The 25,939-nt window shown below is 31.8% G+C and overlaps 1 protein-coding gene across 1 annotated transcript in view; it reads right to left on the reverse strand.

Annotated features, from left to right (window-relative positions):
• LOC126735396 (retinal guanylyl cyclase 2) overlaps positions 1-25,939 on the reverse strand; it is a 123,633-nt gene that overhangs the window by 37,796 nt on the left and 59,898 nt on the right. The window contains exons 5-11 of the mRNA XM_050439363.1: positions 25,440-25,592; positions 24,342-24,846; positions 21,176-21,347; positions 14,409-14,603; positions 6,499-6,619; positions 5,952-6,088; positions 1,593-1,752 (exon numbers count right to left, since the gene is read on the reverse strand). Coding sequence (XP_050295320.1) covers positions 1,593-1,752; positions 5,952-6,088; positions 6,499-6,619; positions 14,409-14,603; positions 21,176-21,347; positions 24,342-24,846; positions 25,440-25,592 — 1,443 coding nt within the window. The remainder of the gene's footprint in view (positions 1-1,592; positions 1,753-5,951; positions 6,089-6,498; positions 6,620-14,408; positions 14,604-21,175; positions 21,348-24,341; positions 24,847-25,439; positions 25,593-25,939) is intronic.

The following is a 25,939-nucleotide window of genomic DNA, read 5'->3' on the forward strand; positions in this document are numbered from 1 at the left end:
CTCATGATCTTAAGATATCAGCCTAGAATATTTAATAGTTTAATTTATTTAAAAGTCCGAATCAATATTACCAGCTTAGACTTATAATACATAAATTGAAATATTTTTACTGGCTCATAATTCAGCCAATGCTAATTTAATCAATATTATAAAATAAGTTAATAAAAATAGTTCCAATCAATTTACTAGCCTAGACAATGACAACACTTAACCTGAGAATACTATCCTGAAAATATGCTGAATTTGGCTTGACATTCAGGATATTTTTGAGATGTCAGTAGTATTGATTGGAACTGTATCGAATAATTTATTATTGATTAAGACTTGATTAAACGTATTAACCTAAGACATTCAAAATTCAGAATATAGCAAGATAAAAATATTGAATTTGACTTGCAGGGTTTGAAATTTAGGATATTGCCAGACTGACGTCTTAAGGTTATGAAAAAACTTGTTTGGTGATCATCAGACCTGATCATGATGCCTCTAAGGGCAAAAGACTTATTACCAATTAATCATTTTGTACAAATTAAGTCTTTTAAAGAAAAAATTTACGATTATTTTTAATTAAGATCATGAGGCATTTTTAAGCCTAATATTGAGTACGTTAGTACTAAGCGAATCATGCTAATAAAAAAGTTGAAGTTTATGAAATTTCTAGCCTGGAAATATTTATTTGCACTAAGTTACCATTGACTTAGAATCACTTGAAAATATTGATTGAGTTTGAAATATTTCCATTCCAGCATTTTAAGGTATTTGTAAGAAGGAATTATGATTGAAATTATATTGACTAAATTAGCATTGATTGAATCACCAGGATATTTCACTATTGACAAATTATTAACTTGAGGCATTAGTATGCTGGTAATATATACTGGAACAATAATGATTAACAGATTATTGATGTAGCAACTGTTGAATTTTTACTTGAAAGATTCAAACTTTTAGGATTTGACATTTCCAGAGTAGCCTCTTAAGATCATGAGTTGCCTTTCATAAACTACAAATTTAAGGCATTTGTATGCCGGTAATATTGATTGGGACAATACTGATTATAAGAGCATTGAAAAAGTTGATATGTCTAGGTAATTGGTAATTGGTTGATATGTCTGGTAATTTTGATTTGATATTGAAACGCTTGAAATTAAGGCAGGCATCTTGAGCGTGGAAAACTTGATAAACGACTGGTAATATTGATTTTAATTTGAGAAGCTTGAAATACTTGTAAAATCGTTGCAAGTTATTCCAATAAAATTATAAATTAAATATTAAATTAGTGCAACGTTCCATAAAGACAGTTACATTCAACCAGTCACTAAGGACCCAGGAGAAATCTCTGATAATCAAATGGAAAAATGACATTTCCCCAAGGAGCATCTCCGTCTCCCTCTTCGTTTTATTAAATCGTAGTAGAAACCGAGAATTGAGGCCGTTTTGCCACGGACTTTGATGACAAAGTGGTTTTTGACTGACGCCGTAAAATAAACATTTTCAACTTCGCAGCTTTGCTTCGGCTTCTCTTTGCATTTCATTGACGTCGGGAAATGTTGTAGAAAATCAGGTGGGGACTTAAATAAAATTTACTTTACCTCTGGCGGATTTTTCAGGCGATTGGATGCCTTGGGCTTCGTAGAACGATGGTAGTCCATAGTCGGTCACTTTTAGTACCCAACGCGCATCTATTACGCAATTTCTCGATGATAGGTAACCGTGGACTTTGATTTGGGTTGAGTGAAGGTATCTCATACCCTGGAAGAGATAGAATTTTGATTTTTATATGTTATTTTCATAAATATTTTTAGGAATCTTCTATGGTTAATGGGCTATAATAAAATTTATAAAATTCCCATTTAACAATTTAATTAAAAACTTATAAAGATTTGGTTCTATAGGATAATTATTATAATTTAATTTAATTCCAGGCTTTTGAGTACTTATTTTGTACTTATTTAGATTTAGATTCTTAATCTGAATCTAATCTGAATCTAAAGAACGTAGAGATTTTGTGAAAGTTCTTTTTTGTATATTTTTTGTCAAGCAGTGTAAGTCAAGGAGTTTTTCGTCCGTGTAATTGAGGGCGTATTACTATTTTTTTAAACTTTTTTTTAAGTAGTGTATTTAATTTTTTTTAAAGCTTTTAACAAATAATTGTTTTTTGCTTGTGTAATTAAGTTTTTTTTATAAGTTTTTTTTTGTCAAACAGTATAGCATAATTTTTTTTTTGAAAAAATTTAGATTAATTGTTTTGAGCAGTGTAAATAAATTGTTTGTACAGGCAATTAAGACAACTCTTACTAAAAAGGTAATTTTTGCCAAGCAGTGTATTTTATTTAATGAAATTTGTGTATTTAAATATTTTTTGTCAAGCAGTGTAGTCAAACTTTTCTTTTGAACGAAATTGCGATTTTTTTTTAACAGTTTAAGTAATTTTTTCGTATAAGCAATTAAAACAATTCTTACTAAGAAGTTACTTCTTTTAAGCAGTATATCTGAATATTTTGTATTGATGAATTTTGTCTCAAGCAGTGTAATTGAACTTTTCTTTTTAAAAAAAAAAACTGCTCTTCTTTTTCTATCAGGCAATTACAATTTTTTTGTACTTTTTTTCGAGTGCCTATTTGGTCTTAAGAATCTGAATCTAAAGAACCTAGAGATTTTGTGAAAAATCTTTTTTGTCAAGCAGTGTAAATCAAGTAATTTTTTGTCCACGCAATTCAGAGCATATTTTTATTTATTTTTTTCAAAAAATTTACTTTTTTAAGCAGTGTATTTAATTTTTTTAAAGCTTTTTTGACCTTTTTTAGTTTATTTGTAATTTTTGTTTAATTATACTTTGTTACGCAGTGTAAAATTGATTATTTTTTTGAAAAACTCCCAATAAAATGTTACTTTTTTAACCAATGTAAGTACTTTCTTGTTCAGGCAATTAAGATAATTTTTGTTTAAATATTTTCTGTCGAGCAGTGTAAAAGAACATTCATTAAAAAAACTCGCTTAATTTTGTTAACGAATGAATTTTTGTTTGTGTGTGTAATAAAGTTTTTTTTAATGAGTTTTTTTGTCAAGCAGTATAATTCAAAAAATTTTTCGTCCACGCAATTAAGAGCGTATTTTTTTTTCCAAAAAATTAACTTTTTTTAAGCAGTGTATTTAATTTTTTTTAAAGATTTTAATGACTATTTTTAGTTTATTTGTAATTTTTGTTTAATTATTATTTGTTAAGCAGTGTATAATTAATTCTTTTTTTTAAATAATATGTTAAATGCTAACTTTTTTAAGAAATGTAAGTACTTTTTTGTTCAGGCAATTAAGATAATTTTTATTTAAATATTTTTAGTCAAGCAGTGTAAAAGAACAATTAAAAAACTCTCTTAATTTTGTTAACGAATAATTTTTTTTTAATGAGCTTTTTGTCAAACAGTATAGCCAAATTTTTTCTTTCGAAAGAAATTTAGATTTATTTTTTTAACAGTGTAAATAATTGTTTGTATAGGCAATTCTAAAAAGGTAATTTTTTCCAAGCAGTGTATTTTATTTATTTTAAGCTGGTAATGAATTTTGTGTACTTAAATATTTTTTGTCAAGCAGTGTAGTCAAACTTGTCTAGTGAAAAAAATTGCGTTTTTTCAAGTCAAGTAATTTTTCGTCCATGTAATTCAGAGCGTATTTTTATTTACCTTTTTTTTCAAAAAAATAACTTTTTTTAAGCAGTGTATTTAATTTTTTTTTTAAACTTTTAATGACTATTTTTAGTTTATTTGTAATTTTTGTTTAATTATTTTTTGTCAAGCAGTGTAAAAAAAACCTTAATTTTGTTAACGATATTTTTTTTTGTTTATGTAATTAAATTTTTTTTGAATGAGTTTTTTTGTCAAGCAGTATAGCCAAACTTTTCTTTTGAAAGAAATTGGGATTTATTTTTTTGAGCAGTGTAAATAATTGTTTGTACAAGGAATTAAGACAACTCTTACTAAAAAGGTAATTTTGGCCAAGCAGTGTTGTCAAACTTTTTTTTTTAAAGAAATTGCGCTTTTTTTGAGCAGTTTACACTCCTGACATCCTTTGCTAGGAAAATACCTGATCCAAAGGTTCAAGAAATTTAGGACTTTATAGAAAGGACTACTCTGCAGAACTGGGGAAAGAAAAAATAGAAAATGATGATGATTTAAAAAAAAACGCTATTGAAAAACGTACCAATTTTTATATTTAAATTACTCATTTCTTCTATTTTAGGGTTACGCCACTCCTGTTGCCACTATGATTCTTAACGCCTCATTTGTTTTTCTGAATAAAAACAAAATCAGAGGTTATTTAAGAGAGCAAATTTTTTTCAGAGGAACTCAAAAAGCGATGATTGCAACAGTTTCAAAAAGTAGCTGATTGAAATGTTTATTACCAGAATGTGCGAGGATTAGAAATTGACGTGAACTTATTATAACATTGTCGTTTTCACAGAGATATCTTTGTAAATTTAACTAGAAAACAATTAATTGCAAACAATCTTGTTTTTGGGATTTAAGAATCTTAAGCATAGTTTGCTGTATATAAATACATGAATATTGTGTATTTTATTTGAGGAGAATATTTTAATTAGTTTTTTAGCTACAGCACTTTGAACTGAACCTTCGAGATCAAACATTTTTTTGGGTACCACTGCGTAACAAGTACGATATCTCTAAAATTTATGTTTGGATTTGTTTAATCTTAAGACATTATTTGTTAAGCATGCATTCATAAATATTATACATCTTATTAGAGGAGAAGATTTGAATTAGTTTTTTAGTTACAGCACTTTGAACTGAGCCTTAGAGCTCAAACATACTTTTTGGGCACCACTGCATAAGAACCACGATATCTTAAAAATTTGTTCTTGGATTTTAAGAATCTTAAGCACTATTTATTGTACATAAATAAAGAAATATTATGTATGATGCTTGAAGAGAATATTCCAACTAATTTCTTAGTTAAAGCACTTTGAAGTGAGTGATCGCCCTCGAGATCAAACATTTTTTTTGCGCATCACTGCATAACAAGTCCGATATCTCTAAAATATACGTTTGGATTTGTTGAAACTTTAAACATTATTTTTTGAGCATACTTTCATGAATATTTGCTATTTCATTCCATAAAGATATTTCAACTAGTTTTTTAGTTACCGGACTTTGAGCTGAGTTGTAACCTTGGAGGTGAAAAATTCGGTATACGGGTCTCTAAGATGTCATGGAAGTAATACAACCTCAAATACTACTGAAATTACAATATTGAAGGAAGGCAATTAGTATCTCAAGGTTAATTAAGAGAGCAAATTTTTTTCAGAGGAACTCAAGAATTGATTATTGCAACAGTTCAATTCAGCAAAGTAGCTAATAGAAATGTTTATTACCAGAAAGTGCGGGAATTAAGAATTGAGGTGAACTTATTATAATATTGTCGTTTTCACAGAGATTTCTTTGTAAATTGAACTAATAAACAATCCATTGCTGTATAGTTGTTTTTTTTTAATGTTTTTTATGTAAAAGTTAATTTTTTTTAAGCAGTGTAAGTCATTTTTATTCTCAGCGTTTCTTAGGATTAAAATAAAACCAGCATGTTTCACGTAAAATCTGAAGCCAAAAGGTTCCGAACCCAAGGATACATAAATATACGATTTGCTTAACAAATTTTTCTGTTTCGAGCTCAGTGGAGCTTTATCCATTTATGGAAAATCCATTCGACCGTCCGTGTGCCTAATATTAAGCTCCCCTCCCGCTAAAAATATATAAAATTCAGGATGGCGCATGGTTTGAGGTCGCTTTGTGTAAATTTTATCGCACCGCGAGACTTGTTTTCACAATATAACACGGAAATTGCGGGACTGTTTTTCCCAGTTTATAATTTTTAGAATTTGTTCCTTTCGCCACTTTTCTTCCTAATTTTGTCTATTGTAGTAAAATAAATTGAACACTTACCCTTACAAGATCAGTTAATAAGCTCAGCCTGAACGACCAGTCCAGCTTGATGTCGTCCTGCTGAAGAACGTCCTGTAGGGAACCTCTGGCACAATATTCTGATACCAGGGCTGCTCTTGGTGGTTCTGCTAGAACACCTAGAGTGAGAAATTAAATAGGCCTTTATTATTTAAAATAAATAACATATGTACACCTCTGAAGAGTATAGATAAGGATTATTAAATGTGTAGACAAATTTATTCTGTCATGAAAAAAAATAATTGTGTAAATTTCTCAAGAAAACTGACATTTTCCGACCCAGGATGACGTACTAATAATCGGGATCTACTGAAAAATAAAATCAGCCGGGGGCGTTAGCAGACAGATAACAAATAGCAGATGCGAAACCGACTTTTCGAATTATTATTTTACGTGTATAATCCAGCCTGAAGTGGTTTTTTTTTAACGTTTTAATTCACTAATGGATGTTGTTTGTTTTTTCATGGTTGGAGAGGCTTTTTCGGCCATTATTCACTAATCGATTAAAAAAAAAGAAGCATACACTTACCAATTAAGGGATTTAAATTTTCGTGTCTCAATCCGTGGAGTAGCACCAAAAACTCAATCGCTTTCGCTTTGAGCTCCACACTACCGTTTGAAGGCACTGGTTTCATTTGAACTAAATCACCCTGGAAAAATTGAGTTTTATTTATAAATATTTATTATTATAATTTATTTATGTAAATATATCTATAAAAATAAGAAAAACTTTGAAAAAATAAGAAAACTTTGCCATTTGGCAATGTTGCAATCATTAATTGCCAAGGTTATTATAGACTTCATATTAGTATATTAACAAAAAAGAACAACACACCCTTAATCCAACTAAACCTACTAAAATATTAAAAAAATAATATCCAAATGTATGTGACCCAGAAAGTATTTATTAGATGGTCTCGTTGGGTTAAGACCAATAGAATTAAAACGCTGATATCTATCTGGTGTTATATCGACGTTTGGACCAATTTTATTGTAATCTTCAGAATACCGTAAAATATACATATTTCTGTATTCTATATTTTTTTCTATTATTTCTGTATTATATCTGTTATCGCGCTATCTATTAAAACATTTTTAAAACTTCAAATTTACAAATTTTTCCATAGAACTCTAAAGCACAAAAGCTAGAAGAGTTTGTCTGTGCATTTGTGTTTTAAACAAATGGTACGTGTTAGAACATTTATTAATGTTAATGTATGATTGTAATTCTGATAACATGGAAAATGGCCACAAACCTCAGTGTTATTAGCACTACCTAATAAAAAATCCTATTAAAAAGAAAAAAAAAGGTAATTTAAGGCTATACTGCGTGGCATCGTTGCAATCATGGTTTATTGCCAAGGCACGTCGCCTTGGCAAGGTATCTAGTATTTCTGGGAAGCGTTAATTAGTTTTCTAAAAAATGAATACAAACCACCCATAGTTCGAACGCAAAAAAAGATGTTTATATCAGACATAAATAGGTAATTTATGCCATAAATGTTATTAAACGATATAAATTTTTCGATATTATCTTAAAATATTTCTATGGAGGAAAAGATATATTTTCTACTTGGCAACGTTGCATTTTGTTTATTATTAAGGCGACGTTGTTAAGATATTTAAATTTAACACTCTCGAAAAATCTCTAAAATTAGAGCAATATAACGCTAAAGAATTTGAAATTCACCAAATTACGTCAAGATACAATAATTGGCTCTAAAATTTAAAACGTCAAAGAACTAGCACCAGTAGAAAGAAACATACTAACACCCATAGCCTTAAAAATATAAATATGTCAATATTACGTCAATAAGCTTTAGTACCATATAGCCTTAAAAACCTAAAAATATCAAAACTGTGACAAGAAAAGTACCAAATTTCAAAAGTCAAAATTACATCAAAACGATTATTTTGATAGTAAGAATTTTTGTATAATTTTATATTTCCAAAGGAACACGTATATGAATTTCGTAATTTATTGTAATTTCGCTCTAAAATTACATTTTGACGTAATTTTAATATTTGAAATTTGGAAATTTTCTATTCTTTCACTAAAATTAGTTCCAACCTCAAAAATCTGAAACTACGTAAAAAAAAATCTTCAAATTTACAAAATTAATGAAATCGGACCAATAGACATTTTTAGTACAACATAACCACCAAAAAATCCAAATATGTCTAAATTAAAATCCCAAATTTCAGATTTCAATGAAATTAAACTAAAATCGAAAAAGCCGTTACTAAATAACCTCAATAACCTAATAAAAAATTTAAACCAAATAAATGGAGTAATTTCTATATGGACAAAAGAGAGGGAGCGAGAAACATTTTTTCACTACTTGCCAACGTATGTTGCAGAAGTATTTAAAGTTCAAAACAGAAAAATTGAAAAAAATTCGGATACTACATAACCTCAAAAAATATGAAAATATGTGAAAATATAAAAAATTACATCAAAATTCATGAACGGTCCCAAAATAAGTTAGAAACTTAAAATATGACCAAAGTTTTACTAATACCAAAAAAGATAGTTCCACATAACGTCAAATATGAACATTTTAATGACAATTATACTAATAATAATAACAAAAAATTAGGTATTACATAACCTGAAAAATATTGATATATCAAAATTACGTCAAGTTTTTCATAACGCAAAAATCTGAAGTGGTAAATTTACGTCCAAAATACCCAAATTCAAAAAATGCCAAAATTTAACTAAGAGCAAGACAGTTTTAAATTTAACATAATTTTGAGAGATTTAATGAAATTACGATAAATACAGGGTGTTTTAGAACTATGGGATCAAACTTCTGGGGGTTGTTCAGTGCAACCGAAGAATCCATTTGAGTATAGGAACCCGTGAAATGCGTCACTACGCCACTACGGCCCTAAGACGCGTCAAAATTTATAAAAAAAACATTAATTACCTAAATAGGATCTGCTGCATTTATTTTTACCTTTTGTATTTATGATTATTTAATTGAATCTATTTATCTGCGCTTCTTGGAGGAAGTTCTCCCAGAACTCCTTGAAAATATTCCACTAAACGTTAGACAGTAAATGTGGTTTCAGTATGATGAAGCGCCGGCTCACTTTGCTGTACAAGTACGCGAGTATTTGGCTCAGCGGTTTGGGCACCGTTGGATTGCCAGAGGTCGAGCAGTTTCTTGGCCTCCTAGGTCACCCGATTTAACGTCGCTCGATTTTTTCTTGTGGGGACATGTAAAGTCTTTATTCTACGAAACTCCAGTAGAATCAGAGCTAGACTTAATTGGACGAATAACAGCAGCATTTGAAATCATTTAAAACGAGGATCAAATTTTTAGTCTAGTCCGCCGAAATCATGTGTCTTAGGGCCGTAGTGGCGTAGTGACACATTTCCGACATGGGTTCCTATACTCAAATGGATTCTACTGTTGCACTGAACAACCTCTAGAAGTTTGATCCCATAGTTCTGAAACACCCTGTATAATGCCCCATAACATTAAAAATGTAAATATGTTAATAAACTAGTATTACTTAATCTCAAAAATTGAAAAATATCAAATTGAAAAAATGGATTTAGAAGAAGAACATTTAAATAAAAAATAATGATTTGACGTAATTTAAAAAAAATAAATAAATTTTAATGAAATTCTGCCAAAAAATTCGCAAATATCAAATTTTAGTAAACTCGCACCAAGAAGAAGAAAGTTGGTGCTACATAACCTCAAAAATGAAAATATACCAGAATTACGATGAAATTCCACCCAAAAATTTCCAATTACAGAATTTCAATAAAATCTCAAAAATTTAAATATGTCAAATTTACTTCCAGAAACTAATACAACATAACCTCAGTAGCCATATTAAAAAAACCGAAGGCTTAAAATATTTCTTCACTACTTGGCAACTTTGTATATCGCCTATTGCCAAGACAACGTTGCCGACATATCTAATGTTCAAAATACCCTTGAAAAACTACATGACTTAAAAAAAAATAGAAATTGACAAAATTACGTCAAAACCCACAAAACTGGTTCAAAGTCTAAAAATCAAAATATGAATAAATGCGTACTAATAGCAAGAAAGTTATTATCGCACATAAGTTCAAATACCAAATTTCAATGACAGTTATAAATAATGACAAAACATTCAATACTGCATAACCTGAAAAATATTGATATGCCATAATTACTTCACAAAACTAGTTTTCTATAACCCTAAAAATGTAAAAATTAAATTTAATTAACTTAACCCATTCTTCCCTAATTTTGCCTCAAACAAATAATGGATAACTTCTAGAAGTGCAGAGAAGGATCATAACATTTTTTTTTGCTACATGACAACAATGTACAACTTTTATTCTTATTTTACATCGATGAAAGTCTATTAAAAAATAAGGAAATATTACCAACATATTTGAAACTTCTGAACGGTTCCAATTACTCCTTTTAACATAAATAAAAGGTACTAAGATTACAATTATTCTACTAGTTTATTCATCCTAATACATAATTTAATTAGAAATTTAACCCGTAATTTCCGACCGTCTTCCCATTGAAAAACCTCCATTATTTATGTCGGGAAAAATCTAAAACTTCCCGGGAAAAAGTCCCTCGTATCAGTTTCACAATTCACTGATTCGTGACAAAAAATCTAATTAGCACTTAGATTCAATTCGTACCCACAGTAATACGATGCGTATACCCTCATAAATAATAATGGAATTTCATGATAGCACCATAATACATGGAAAATTCAATTAATTAAAAAAAAACTACGGCCGCTCCGCGTCCACGATAATCTAATGGAAATTAGTTTTCTACACCGGCGGCGCATATAATTCCGCTCATGCTAATTCCCAACACCGAAATGAGTATAAAACGTTGAATTAAAATTGCCTGCAATCAGATTGATAAATAACGTGGTCGTTGTCGTTTACAATTTGGAAATTAATAAGCAGTTGGATTTTGATTGACGTAAGTACTCTACTGTATTGGGTACTCTGAACCGCAGGAGCGCCAAACATGAAACTCTGCTACCTTCACATAAGCTCTGCTATCTTCACTCAATGCTGTTTTGCCGATTTTAATTAAACTGAACCGAAAGGCAGATGAGTGCGACGTTTATAAATCTGGTATTTTTGTAGTCTGCATAAAAGCAATATATATATATATATATATATATATATATATATATATATATATATATATATATATATATATAATAAATGTAAACTTGGCTAAATAGAAATGAAGTGAGCACGGCTATGGTCAAATTAAATAATTTATAACCCTCAATGAGCTGTAATGGTTATATTATTCAAACTGAACTAAACGGCAAATGAGTACAACATTAATCAGTATTTCACCACTACAACTTCAAGTCATTTGAATTTCCTGGTCTCTAATAACTAATTGGATCACAAGCTCACCTTAGAATTCTTCTGTTTCTCCTGGATAGTGACTCCTGTCTTCGTTACTTAGCGTCACATTATCGCTTTAACGATAGTGATTTTCACTTTTCTTATTTTCCCTTGGTCTTCTGCTTCACCTAGAAGCTAAATCAACGAAATAGAATTAGGATTGATAGTTTCTTCTGGATCCTTGGGAACCTTTGCTACCCATCTTTTGAAAAAACTCGCATTTCCATTGTATCCTCGTCCATAGAGACTAGGCTTGACACACTGTAAGCTGCGGTTATTTCCAGTGCTCTACCTTCCAATATTTTAAGTTTACCACTTTAAGTCATTTGAATTTGCTAGTCTCTAATATCAATTAAAAAAATTATTGGATCATAAGCCAACTCTTTTGTTTTTCTTGCCATGTCTTCGACATTTATCGTGAAAATGGTTTTCATTTTTCTTATTTTTCTTTGATCTTTTGCATTAGCATTCTACCTTCATTTTCAGCACCCAGAAGCTAAAACTTGATCTCCTCCTTTTTAAGTTTCTGGTTTCAACCTTAGTAAAGCCACGAATGACTCTAAAAAGATTATACTCATCTTGGTAAGTTCTTCTGGATCCTTGAAGACCTTCGCTATCAATCTTCTAGAAAAAATCGCATTTTCCATTATAAAGGGTAGACTATAGACTTTGACCATAGGAACATAGAAACTGACCTTCATACTAGAAACACTACAAGCTGCTGCTATTTCCAATGATCTATTTAACCACTACCACTTCAATGGTTTCGATTTTCTTATTTTTCTTTAATGTTCTGCTTTATGTTTATCTTCTTGGGCGTTCCGCCTTTATGTTTAGCACTCAGAAGTGAAAAAGGAAAGAGTATTAAAATTGGAAGAAGATGGTAGTTTCTTCTGGGTCCTTAAACACATTCGCTATATATCTTCTGAAGAATCTTGCACTTGCTTCACTTCAACTCATATAAATTCCCTGATCTCCAATACCAACTAAAAGATATTAGATTATAAGCTACCTTGGAACTCTTCTCTTTCCCCTGGACAAATTAACCATTACATTAAGTATGGTCTGTTTGCTTGTGCGTCAAAAAAGGCAGTAATTGATGCTTCACAGCAACTACGTCTTAAAAGTATACTTTCCACATTATCCAAGATTCCTGAGTCAATTTTGCATACACAGTTATCTACATATCTAACAGTAAATAAAATTTTTCCTTGTATTCAATCAGGTTTTAAAAAGGGGCGCTGATGGAGCAAAACACTATTGACTATAACTGATGAATTACAAATAGGTTAACTGTGTTAGTGCAAGATTCTAGCAAGATACCCTTTTGATACCCTTAGCTAAGAGGTAACGTGCTCTATATTTTACTATGTAGGCTTCAATATTTATCGTCAAATTATCGCTTTAAGTTAACCCATTATGTAGTGACTTTCACTTTTAAATTTTTTCTTGGTCATTTGCTTCATCTTTATCTTCTTGTCTTTGCCATTTTGCCATCGGGTTCAGCACCTTAAAGCTAAGTCGGTAAGAGAAGAAACCTTATTGGGATTGAAAGAGGATAGCTGCTGTTCTTGGTGACTTGGTCTCCTCCTTCTTAGGATTCCTGTTTTCAACCTTAGTAAAACGACAAATGACTCTGAGAAGACTATCATTTTATGGTGACGACCTTGTATTAATTAATGCGTTTTAGTGCATTTATATATTTTAATAAATATCGTTCAAGATTGACTCTAAAGGAGCTATACTTCTCTTCGCAGTTTTAATCTTTCTTTAGTTTTTTCCTTTATTTTTATTTTTTTGCCTTTGTCATTCAACACTCAAAAACCAAATCAGTAAGAAAGAAAAAATTGTTGTAATTGGAAGAAAATAATGCCATTCTTAGGGATATCCTCTTTAGGATCCCTAGTTTGAACCTCAGTAAAACCACAAATGACTGAGTGAATCTTCTCTTCGAGATTCAACGTTTAATGGATGTTTTAAGGCAATAATTGATCTTCCGCTTCATTTTTATCTTCTTACGTTTGGCATTCTGCCATGGCGCTCAGCACCTAGTAGTCTAATCAGTAACAGAGAAAAGATGAATGGAAAAGGATAACTGCTATTCTGGAAGACTTGGTTTCCCCCTTCTTAGGACAAGAATGACTCTAAGAAAACTATACTCATTTTGGCAGTTTTTATTTTTCTTTGGTCTTCTGTTTCATCTTTATTTTCTTGCCTTTGCCATTCTGCCATTGCGCTCAGCACTCAGAAGCTAAATCAGTGAGGTGTCATTTGAATTTTCGGATCTCTAATAGCACTTAAAAATTGTGGATCACAAGCCATGTTGGGACTTGCCTGTTTCTTTTAAAGGCTTTCTGAATGGTTTTCACTTTTTTAACCTTTTCCTTGGTCATCTGCTTCATCTTGATTTTCATTGATTCTGCCATTCTACTATCACGTTTAGCACCTAAAAACTGAGTCAGTGAGACAAGAAAAATTACTAGAATTGGAACAAGATAACTGGCATGATCAATATTGATGCGTTTTAGTGCATTGCTATATTTTCATAAATACTTTTCACCTTATATTAATAAAATAGCAAGATATGTCATTTACAAAGACACTTGGCGTGAATATTTCTGTTACGTTGTTCCGCCGTTCAAATATGAAATTTATAAATAACGTTCATTCATTCACTACGCACAAAATATATAATTTAGAATAATGGCTGCAATCTTTTATCATTATTAATAGTAACTTCGAACGGCACGAGAGGCAAACAGAAAACTGGGTCAATATGTATTGAACTGAACTCTCTTACATTTACATAAAGTACGTTTATAAAAGACAATATGCTGCTCTGATAATTTACCTTGAACTAAACTGAGCAGTTTAAAATCAACGTTTTTAAATATAAGTCGATCTTCAAAATTCGAGTATTGAAAAGTTAACATTTGATGAATTGGAAATTTCTTTTGGTAAACTGCGAACGGCACGAATTTGAACTGAAGTACTTTATAAATGTCAGTTTAAATCAAAAAACTTACGTTGTAACGGACCCGCGGATCAACGATGACCTGTTTAGCGGTAAGATTCGGACTGGATCCGGTCCTGAGGGGCGTCCTGCGCGCAGACGCGGCTCCAGAATTCTGAAGCAGGTCCGGCTTCTCGACTTCGGGCCCGCCGAATTCTTGAAGCTGCTGCAGCCAGCAACAGAGCATCGCTTCGATGCCTTCGTCTACCTGAAGATAATGCCAATAAGATGAATAAACGTTTATTTTGGGTGCAAAAACCGTTAAAATCATTGTGGAAATAACTTTTTACAAAAATTATTAGCCTCAGTAGTGATTTTTCAGATAAATACAGCTTATAAAATACTACCTATACCTAAAATCTTTTATATCTATTTAATTTTGGAAATATTGTAATTTCCTATTTATTTATTTGTGTATACTCTCACAAAATTAGAACTAATAAAAAAAAACAATTTTTATTACATCTTCCGCAATACGAGAACGCTGAATTTTTACCCAGATAATATCGAAAATTTTGATATTGTAAATTTAGAGTAAAAAATCAAAGTATATTTTCTTAAATATATCTAAATAGATGTAATGCCTTTTTTTAAAATATAAAACAAAATAAACAAAATCACTGTAGAGATACATTTTTATCATCTCTAGGCAAATAAATTAATCTCAGTAGTGATTTTGAAGGGTTCAAGTTTGATGCGAGACTATTAAAAAACGTGAATATGCCATAACGGCTTACAAATAATAAAATATGGGCATCTGCCAGAAAATAATTTAAAGAATCATTATTGAGATATTTCTTTCTCTATAAGCAAGTAGGGAAAAATATTTATCTCAGTAGTGATTTTTCAAAGATTAGCGATGCTGAGAAATTCAAAATCGTGAGAGCTTCTCATAAATGATAAAATATTTATTTCAATAGTGATTTTTTAATTCGAAAAAATATTATCAAAAATCTCTGTTGAGGTAGTTTCTTTATCGTACAAGAGGGTAACGAAAAATATTTATATTAATAGCGATGTTTTAGGGATCAGATTTTAGGTTCGATGCTGAGAAATAATACATCGTAAATCTTTCTTAATCGCTTATAAATAAAAAAAATTATTTCAGAAGTGATTTTTGAATACAGAAGGGAAAATTGAATAAATAATATTTTGCAGGCAGTTTAATTATTTAGAAAATTCACTTTCTCAATCCCTATGTACTATATCTAATTATTATAAAATTTTGTTTTAAATATTAAATAATCGGTTTTAATTAAATTTCAATGTCAAAATTAGAAAACCAACTAAATTCTTTAATAAGAGCAATTTCGCAAAATAATTTACCTTGGGCAAAGATTTGTCTTGTCCTAACTTGGTTTAATTTGCAATCGAATTAAATAAATTTTCAATTAGTCATCGCTTTAATTGGTACAAAAGGAATTTTATTATGAGATTTTTTGGTAAAGAAATGTCCATATAAAATAAATAAAAATACAAAAATATATATACACTCGCCGGCACAAAATTCCGCCACCCTGAAATATTGGCCAAGTTTGATGTTTTATAATTTTTTTATTTTTTATCAGATTCTCACGATTTTGCCATTAGTTTTTAGATAGATTTGTTGTGATTTTTTAAAATCATTTTGTAAAGTAGCATTTTTCGATTAGGCTATATTATACAGGAGTAAAACAAACTGTTGTTTTTTCTCGTAATATCAAAAGACCCTGTAGGAAAATTAAGGTGGATAATACTGTTTACCTACTGTTCCTTGTCAACCAATCGGTTCCTTCGGAACCAATTTACATTAATGCATGATAATGCTAGACCTCACGTTGCACATGTAGTGTGCCGTTGGACTCCCAAGATTGGAATGGCCCGCATGTAGCCCGGATCTCAACCCGATAGAACATCTTTGGGATCAACTTAAAAGGGCCGTTCGTCGTCGTCCTGTACAACCACAAACATTGCAAGACTTACGACTAGCGCTGATCGAAGAATATGAGGCTATTCCTCAAGAAAGAATAAGGAACCTTATTCATTCGATGCCGCGAAGACTGCGAGCTGTTATTGCTGCGAGAGGAGGAAATACACCCTATTAAAATCTTTTTTTTTAATTAACTTTATGATATACCTAGTGTTTGTTTCTCCTAATAAAAATACGCTTCAAATCAGCGTTTTAATAAAAAATTTGCAGCTCGCAGCAGAAATGAGATAATGGAATGAATCAAAAATCGAAATGTTTTAATACATCAAAGATTACAAGAAACAGTATGTAAACAGAATTATCCACCTTAATTTTCCTACAGGGTCTTTTGAAATTACGAGAAAAAATAACAGTTTGTTTTACTCCTGTATAAAATAGCCTAATCGAAAAATGCTACTTTACAAAATGATTTTAAAAAATCACAACAAATGTATCTAAAAACTGATGGCAAAATCGTGAGAATCTGATAAAAAATAAAAAATTTGTAAAACATCAAACTTGGCCAATATTTCAGGGTGGCGGAATTTTGTGGCGGCGAGTATATATTGTATAGATCAACTTTCCATAGTAATTAAGGAAATATTTCTTATAGCGTACATAAATTATAAAATTTACTCTCAAGATTAACTGGTAATTATTGAAATGGTTTTTTTCTATTCCTCCTTATAAAGATAAATATTTTGTTACTAGAACAATTTAAGTAAAGGCATCAACAAGCAAGTAAATGGATCACAAATGTATTCAGTTAAATCTAGTTTATCTAAATCATTATATTATCATAGGAAACAAATCCGTATTGCTTTATATCGTAATCCCTACCTGGAATGTGGTTATCGATAAAGTCGAGAAACTGTTCCCTAATTAGTTTCCCAAATGTGTTGAACTCACTTAATCGGAAGAATGTTTGCAGCGGTTTTATTGTTATTTGATTTTGGATAAAAATCGGTTTATGGGCTGATTTTATATGTCATAAAATGAAGCCTTAGTTACGATACAGCTCGAGTTTAACTTAACTTTGAACTTAAGCAAAACAACTAAAAATTTTCCAATCATTAAGAGAGAAACAATATTATATAGCTACCAGGATTAGGCCTCTGAACAATAAATTATTTACATAATCAGTGAGTTTGAATGTTCAATAAAAAATTATATACTGGATACATATTTTTTTAGCTTTTTACAAATCATATATTTTAATTTCATTAGTAATTTCTAAGCTTAAAATCTTAGACCAGTAGAGAATGTTCCTGAATTTCCTTTTAATAATATATTTTTTATTAATTTTAAGTTAATCAATTGCTATTGAGATGATTTTGCACGATCTATATGCGGATAAGGAAAAACGTTCAATTAAACAGTAATGTTGTAATACGAGAATATAACATGAATAATCACCGTTAAGATAATTTTTTTGGCAGTAGTAAATTTTTAGCTTTTAAATTCAGGTTGCATTTGAAGCTATTAAAAATAGTGATTTTTTCCTTAAACTTAAAAAGAAATGTTAATACGAGAAAAAACATTAAAACCACTGTTGAGATAATTTGTTTGATCTGTAAGTAGGTAAGGAAGAATTATCTCAGTAGTAGTTTTTCGGGGATCAGATACCGGTTCCATGCGGAGCTATTAAAATCATGATCACAATATGCAGACTGCGAAATTTTAATTAAAATTACTACTTGCTTGCTACCTAAGCTGACAAAGAAAAAATATTTATTTTTCTATTTATTTTTTTACACAAAATTCAAAAGTAGTAAAAAAATATTCTTAATGGGACTTTATTCCCTTCTGGTCCAATCTTTTGAACTTAAAACACTACTGAAATAAAAATATATGGTTGACAAAAAATATTTATCTTAGTAGTGATTTTTTTGGATGTTTTGATGCGAAGCTAGTAACAAAAATATTAATTTTTCAATTCACTCTTTCAAATTTTTTATCCTATTCTTTTAAAAATTTTAGCACGGTATTTATTGATTTATTTATTGCCCTTTCAAAATCACTCATGAGGTAACTAATATATAGTCTACAGGCTAAATCCTGATAACTATTTTTGACTTCTCTATTAAGAATTAGACAGAATTTAGTTGACTTGATTAGGCTTAAGCTTGATTAACTCGAGCTTTATCTTAATTACAACTACCATTTTATTACTGATTTTATGACATATAAAATCAGCTCATAAACCATTACAACATTTTCCTAACAATATTTTATTACCCAAAATCAAATGAAAGTCAAACGTTCGATAAATTCTTCGAATTAGGTGAGCCCCAAACAACTGGAAAACTAATTAACAAACTGTTTCTCGACTCTCTCAATAACCACATTCCAGATACGGAGCTCATAGGCTATATAGCAGTTCGGACTTGTTTTCAACGATAATTTATGAGGTTAATAGACTAGATTTAACTGAATACCTTGATGATCCATTTATCTGCCTGCTGACTTTAAGAGCGATAAAAAAGAACAATTTTTAGGAGTAGCAGTAAAAACTGTAGATGCAATTAAGACAACCCGATATAAATGGAAAAAAAATCGATATTTATTCAATACAAAGAAAGTAGGGTTAATACAAGGATAAGCACACCGAAATATATAGTGCTCCAACAGAAATCTAATAAATTCCCTGTTTAATATCGTAAAGTGATCGTAGTTCAAACATTATATTATACGTTAAACTACCAGTTACTCTGGAGAGTAAATTTAATAACTCGTGTACGTCATAACAAATATTTGCTCAACTACTATGGGAAATTGATCTGTACCCTTTTTGTATTTTTATTTATTCTATATAGACGTTATTTTTAACTTATAAATCGTAATTATAAAATTCGTTCAGTGCCGATTAAAGCGATAACTAATTGAAAATCTGTTTAATTCGATTGCAAATTAACCCGAGTTAGGACAAGGCGGATCTTTTGCCGAGGCGCGAGAAAATTGAAACTTCTACGAGTTAGCGGGGAGTAAATTGATTTATGAAACTGCTTTTATCAACGGATTTATCGGGTTGTCTTAAATTCGACATTGAGATTTAATTAATTTCGATTTTTTAGCATTTAAAACAATATTTAATAAATATTAGATATAATACAGATTGATCAGGAATGGGAATTTATTACACAATCAAATTACCGGTAAAATAATTATGATGATGATGAAAATATAATTTATTCATTTTTCTCCAACCAAAAACACTCCTAAACTTGCAGGTTTTAGAAGTAATTTTTCGTTACATACGTTATTATACAGGGTGTTTCGAGAAAAAAGGTAAATATTTTGGGAACATGTTCAGAAGGTCAAAATAAGATAAATTAATCCATATGTCTTAATCCGATTCTCAACCGTTTCTAAAATAATCGCTTCTGAAATTTTTTTTTGTAAGATTTTTTTATTTTAAAAGCCACACAACAAATACTAGTAAAAAACAAAATTCCACTAAATTTAAAATATTCTCGAAAATACCCCCACCAGCTTAACAAACGTGCTGCAGCACGTGTGCACGTTTAATTGCTTGGGTTTGTTTTTTGGATTTGACTGTTTTAAATAATATTTGAAGCCTTCAAAATTTGATTATGGAGTCCTTCTACGGTTTCTACTGGTGTTTCGTACATTAGAGCTTTCATCCATCTCCAGAGATAATAATCCAGTGGATTTAAATCTGGTAACCTAGGTGGCCAAGCTTGAGGTCCTCCTCTTCCAATCCAATAATCAGGAAAACGATTGTCTAAGAAATTACACACTTGGCGACTAAACTGAGGCGGATCTCCATCGTGTTGAAAATACATTCGGTGTCGAACAATTAGCGGAACATCGTGCAACATGTGTATTAAATGGTCTTCCAAAAAGCGTAAATATCCTTCTCCAGTAAGACGCTCATCTAATACAAAAGGACCAAACAACTGGTCGTTCAGCATTCCACACCTTACGTTAACACTGAAACACTAACACTAACAAACGTGGCATGAGGATTTTCTTCTGACCACCGATGCTCGTCGTGTCGGTTATTAATTCCATTGCGGGTAAAATCAGTTTCATCGCTAAATAAAATGGATTTATTAAGGCCTCGATTTTGTTGGATCCATTCGCAAAATTGAACCCTTAAGTCATCATTACCCTCTTGAAGATGTTGAACCGGTTGAATATAGAAAGGCTTAAAACCGTTTTTCCTAAGGGTCGTCGAAACGTCTACATGTGATGCTAATCGAAGTTCTTTTGTAATCAGCCTCGTACTAACACCCGGGTTCACTGCAGCCATATCCAGAACATTTTCTGCATTTTCCACATTTAGTCCCGCCTCTCATTCAGAATTAATTTTTACGCTTGGAAACATTCCTGTTTCCTGAGCATTTGCAACAACTGTCTGAAAAACTGTTCGATTAGGAATTCTTTGATTTGGAAAACAACTTCGGTATTCATCAACAGCACGTAATGCGTTACCATTACAGAAACCATACACGAATATTATGTCAGCATGGGTGAATTTGTGAGGCATTACGTAATGAAAACTTTGCTCTTTTCAAATTGAAACGTTCAGAATGAATCAAACTGACCACCATGCTTGTCAAAACTACCAGTCAATTAAAATAGGTATTAACAAACAATGATGAAATACCTGCAACATGAGTTAGAAATACAGAGAACGTAATTATTCCAAAAAGTTCCAAAAAAAATTTAGTGCCGATTATTTCAGAAACGGTTAAGAATCGGATTAATTTATCATATTTTGACCTTCTGAATCTGTTCCCAAAATATTTCCCTTTCCTCCCGAAACACCCTGTATTTTTAAAATTAGGGTGAAAAATTAAACTTACCCCAAGGTTTTCCGCTAGCGAAGGAAAAGTGAAGTCAGTTGCTGCCAAAAGTACTTTATACGGTGCCTTGTTGGCCCTTTGTTTTAGTAAGTGAAACCGCACAGCGGCCACTGCAGCTATTATCATGAATACCACGAAAACCGAGCATGATATCACCCAGTACACCCAAGCACTGAAAAGAAAAAACTAGTAGTTCCTATCATTGAGACATTGAACAGTTTCATTTAAACGCTTTATAAATCAGTTTAAGATCAAATATCATGGAGGATCTTAATAATGAATGGTGTGGCAAGTAGAATTGAAGATACGCTTTCGACTCTTGTCGGTGCAAGTTGGTTTTCGACATTAGATCTAAAAAAGACAAGAACAAAACTGTTTTCGTTTTCTACTGGAAATGGCCTCTATCAATTCGGATAATAGAATTTGTACTACGAGGACTTATATGGAACACATGTCTTGTTTACCTTGACGATATTCTCACTCTGGAATAACTTTTGATGAACACCTCAAGAAACTTAAATCAGTTTTTAAGAAAATTCAGAATGCCCAGCTTAAATTGAACCTAAAGTAGTGGTTGCTCTTCCAACAGAAAGTGAATGTTCTTGGGCATGTAGTATCGTTAGCAGGAATACAATCTGAACCGAGAAAAATTGAAAGCATGAGTTAAGAAGTTTTTTTGATCTCTGCATATACTTGGATTTTTCAATACTGCTGCCCCTTTGCATAGGTTGACAGAACATAAATCCAGTTTTCAATGGAACAAGGAGTGCGATCTTGCTTTTCGAAGGCTAAAAGGTGCTTTATGTTCCAGTCCCATATTAGAATAACCACAACAAGGAAATTTTATTCTGGATACAGATACGAGCAATATTGATATTGGAGCAGTACTATCCCAAGTCCAGAATAGAGAGGAACGAGTCATCGAATATGTTATCAGAGTGTGGTCAAAGCCAAAAAGAAATGATTAGGTTATAAGGAGGTAGCTTTTAGCTATATAGCTACTGTAAAGCCGATAGACCCTTTCCACAAATACCTTTAGAGGCAACAGTTTCTGATTAGGACGGACGTTAAATAGTTGCTGCAGATGAAATTATCAGGACCAGTTACAAGATGGTTAAAGAAGATAAAGCAGTACATCTTCAACATTAAACATCGGTCGGATAAACTGCATAACAACCCAAACAAAGCATCCAGGAGACCTTGCCAGTAACAATTCAAACATTGTGCCAAAGTAGAAAACGAGAAGGTGTGGTCTAAATACAAAGTCTTAAATTTGAGGTTAGTGAAAAATGGAGTACTGCTGAGTTAATAAAAGATCAACGCGAAGACCAAGATAAATCATTAATTTTTAAGAGAAGAAAAACGGCAAATGAAGATGTAGATGGAGCGACTTCTCGGATAGAGGGTTGACATTTAAGGCCCTCAAGTGTAGCTCATTTGAGAGTAAATAAGACTCTGGATAAATTCCGGGAGAGGTTCCATTGAGTTAACTATTGTAAAGATGTGAAATCATGGTGCCGAAAATATCTGACACGTGCAGCTAGTCAAGGCCCTAGCATAAGATCCAAGAGTACGATGAGGAAAGACAATATAGGTCTGCCATTATAAAGAATCCCCATTGACTTAGCCAACAATATTTTATTAAATGACTGGAAGTCTTTGCTCTTCCTAACCAAGTAGCTGAAATTTTAATGAACAATGACTTCAACAGATTTGGGGTCTCTCAAGAGCTGCATTCTCATCAAGGAAGGAAATTTCAAATCCAAGGAATTACTTATGATTCACAAAAGACCGACAACAGCCTTACACCCGCAATCCTATGGCATGGTGGAGAGATTTAGCAAGAGATTTGAAGAATATCTTTCCAAAGTGGTGGATGAACATCAAAGGGATCGGGATCTCTACTTGCCATATTTTTGCTGGTCTACAGGTCTGCAGTTCGTGATACGACTGGGTTAACACCAGCCAGGTTTTGTTCGGGAAAGAGTTTACCATGCGATTTGGTGTTTAGTACCTCAAGCAATGAGGAAGTCACAGTTGAGTTCTATGTGGACGAAGTAAAAATAAAACTGCACGATGTTTACGAATTGAGGATTGCAAGCACCCTGATGAACATCGGATACCACCCTAAAGTAAACTGTTCAGGATTATAGCAAGGTAACAAGGTATGAGTTTGGAACCCTCAAACCAAGAAAGGGAAATCACCAAAGCTGATGCCAACTTGGAAAGGTCCATATGTACTCGTAAAGAAGATTAATGTCGTCTATAGAGTTCAGCGCAGCCCTAAGGCAAAGATGAAGGTAGTTTATTTATATAGGCTTAAGTCATATGTATATATGTAAGTCGGGATGATCAGATTAAAGGGGGTCAATGTTACAAAATTTAAGTTTTAGTTGTGATTTGAGTACGCTGAATAATCAATAAGTGATTAGAAATAGTATGTGTATTACAAGTGACTGTAAGTGAAGTAATGAATAAAAGCTTAGTATTTAGTGTTCAAGTGTGCTTATTTATTGAACCCACGGGAAACCCCTAATAATATACTATTGGGTATGACAATCTGTATATCTAGAAAAATTTACATGTTTAAACTTTGTTAATGGTAAATTGGAAAATGTGCTTATTTTAATATTTCAGAAAAAATACCGAATATTCTTCTCAATATTAGTCTTGATAACATTGTATTAATGATCTCTGAATATTCGAAAATTACTAGTTAGTATTTATATATATTTCTCCAGAAGGTTTAAACAATACAATAAAAGAAACCCGTCTCTTGCCATATAAAAACCTTTCGGGGGTGCTTGTAAAAAAAGTTGTGTTATGCAAAAACTCCCCATAGTAAATAATAATAATAAAAAAATCATCCTTTATATAAGAGCACCAGTATACTCAATATACACATATAGAGACTTTTGAATTACGTGGACAAACGTTCTTATTTCTATCCTTAACGTTAATTTCTATCCTTGACTTGTATCATGTAGTGTTGTTCTCTGCTCCTTTTTCTTTCTTTTGATTAATGATTATACAAGTGGATATTACTATAATAAATTTGAGACCTATGACTTAGAGTTTATTTCCTTACTATTTAAGGGATGTTTTATAAATTGTAGAGTCACGTGGTTAAATTCCTATGCAAAGGAGCTATTGACTTTAAACTCACCTAAATAAATTATCCGATGAAAACTTACAAAAAGCATCGCACTCATCCAGCTGCTTATGCGAAAGCCACCAGTCCTCAAAACTCTCCGGCACCGTTTCAGTTTCAAAGCCGATAGACGACCAGTTCGTCTCGAGGGCCCGCATTAACGGCCTTAACAACCGCTCGTCCGTAAATACGTCCACCAAAACAAAACATCGAAAAAACGTACGAAACCCGAAACTGTCCCGTGTAAGTTTCACTATGAGGTCCTCCGGACGTCGGATCGTCAGGGTAACGTTGTCCAGAAATAAGAGAACGTCTTGATGGGTCTCGTTTAGGTAATTCTTGCCGGTTTTGTTGAGGCTATCCGTCGTTGTCGTCGTCGCGTTGAACACGCTTTTCCACGACGGCAGGGTTAAGATGTCCAGGAAAATTGATAGGGTGTTATCTTGGGATAAATTCAGATGTCTGGCCGTGTGGAAGATCGCCAGACCGCTTTCCGTCGGTGGTAGACAGAAAATTAGGGCTGAAAGGATAATTGAAAAAGTTAATAAATGAGTTTTAGTCACTATACAAGGTTGTGATTTAATAACCGATACATCCAATGGTTAATAAAAAAATTAATGGAATAACGGATTGCTGGGTTTTTCAAACGATTACTGTTTGCTGCATTGTTTTATTTATTCAAATGTCTGTGGATTTGATGATAATACAGTTCACTTTTATTAAATAAATTTCGACAAAGTTGACCTTTATTTGCTTCAATTAAGGATTTCCCAAAGTCGATACAGGAATCGGCCGAAATTTTAAAAATGTATGTTTAATCAGTACAAAATACCCGTACGCGTGACATTCAATCAGCTCTACCTTTACCGGCCAATTCATTGTTAGGGATAATTCAATTTCGAGCTGTCCTATTGTCCGCACAGTTCAATCCGGTGTACCTATTGTGAAGTTTTCATCGTCGCTACAATCGCCCTTTGTTTTCGGAAGGTATTAAAATTCGGCCCTGGAAATAATTGCCGCCCTTTTTTTTACCCTTCCGGGTTAAAATTCAATGTTTGTTTTTGTAGGCACGTTACATTATTTTTAAACCAAGATTAATTAGAGTTTACTTACCCCTGCAAGGCCATTTTTTAAGAACACGAAGTTTCCTCTCAATATACCGCTGGGAGGCGCCCTTATCGAACAGGAACAAGTGTTTTGGAATGATGCCCAAGTCCCTAAGCTCCAGTTCGAGAGTCTGGGAGAGCGATGGCCACCATCCAGATGCTGGAAAAAGAACATTTTTATTGCTATTAGTTCGGAGCTCAATGATGAAATACGGGTTTTATTAGGTTCTAGTTTTAATATGAAAATTTTGATTTTCTAGGCGAGGAAACTGGGGATTTTCCATTAATCTTAACTTGCTATAAAACTGACTTTAATGTGGTGTATTTAGACGTTTCCGGTTTTCCTTTTATACGGCCTCAAACTGATCGTGATTAATGATCGATCGTCGAGATTTTCGGTGTCTGTGTTATATAGGATTCACTGGCAAACTCAATATTGCAACAGCTCAATTGATGTAAAAGATTTTAGATTTTTTTTATTTTTTTTTGGCGTATGTTTAAACCGAG

The sequence above is a fragment of the Anthonomus grandis genome, chromosome 4 (assembly GCF_022605725.1).
Source record: "Anthonomus grandis grandis chromosome 4, icAntGran1.3, whole genome shotgun sequence".
In the NCBI taxonomy this organism is placed as follows: domain Eukaryota; kingdom Metazoa; phylum Arthropoda; class Insecta; order Coleoptera; family Curculionidae; genus Anthonomus; species Anthonomus grandis.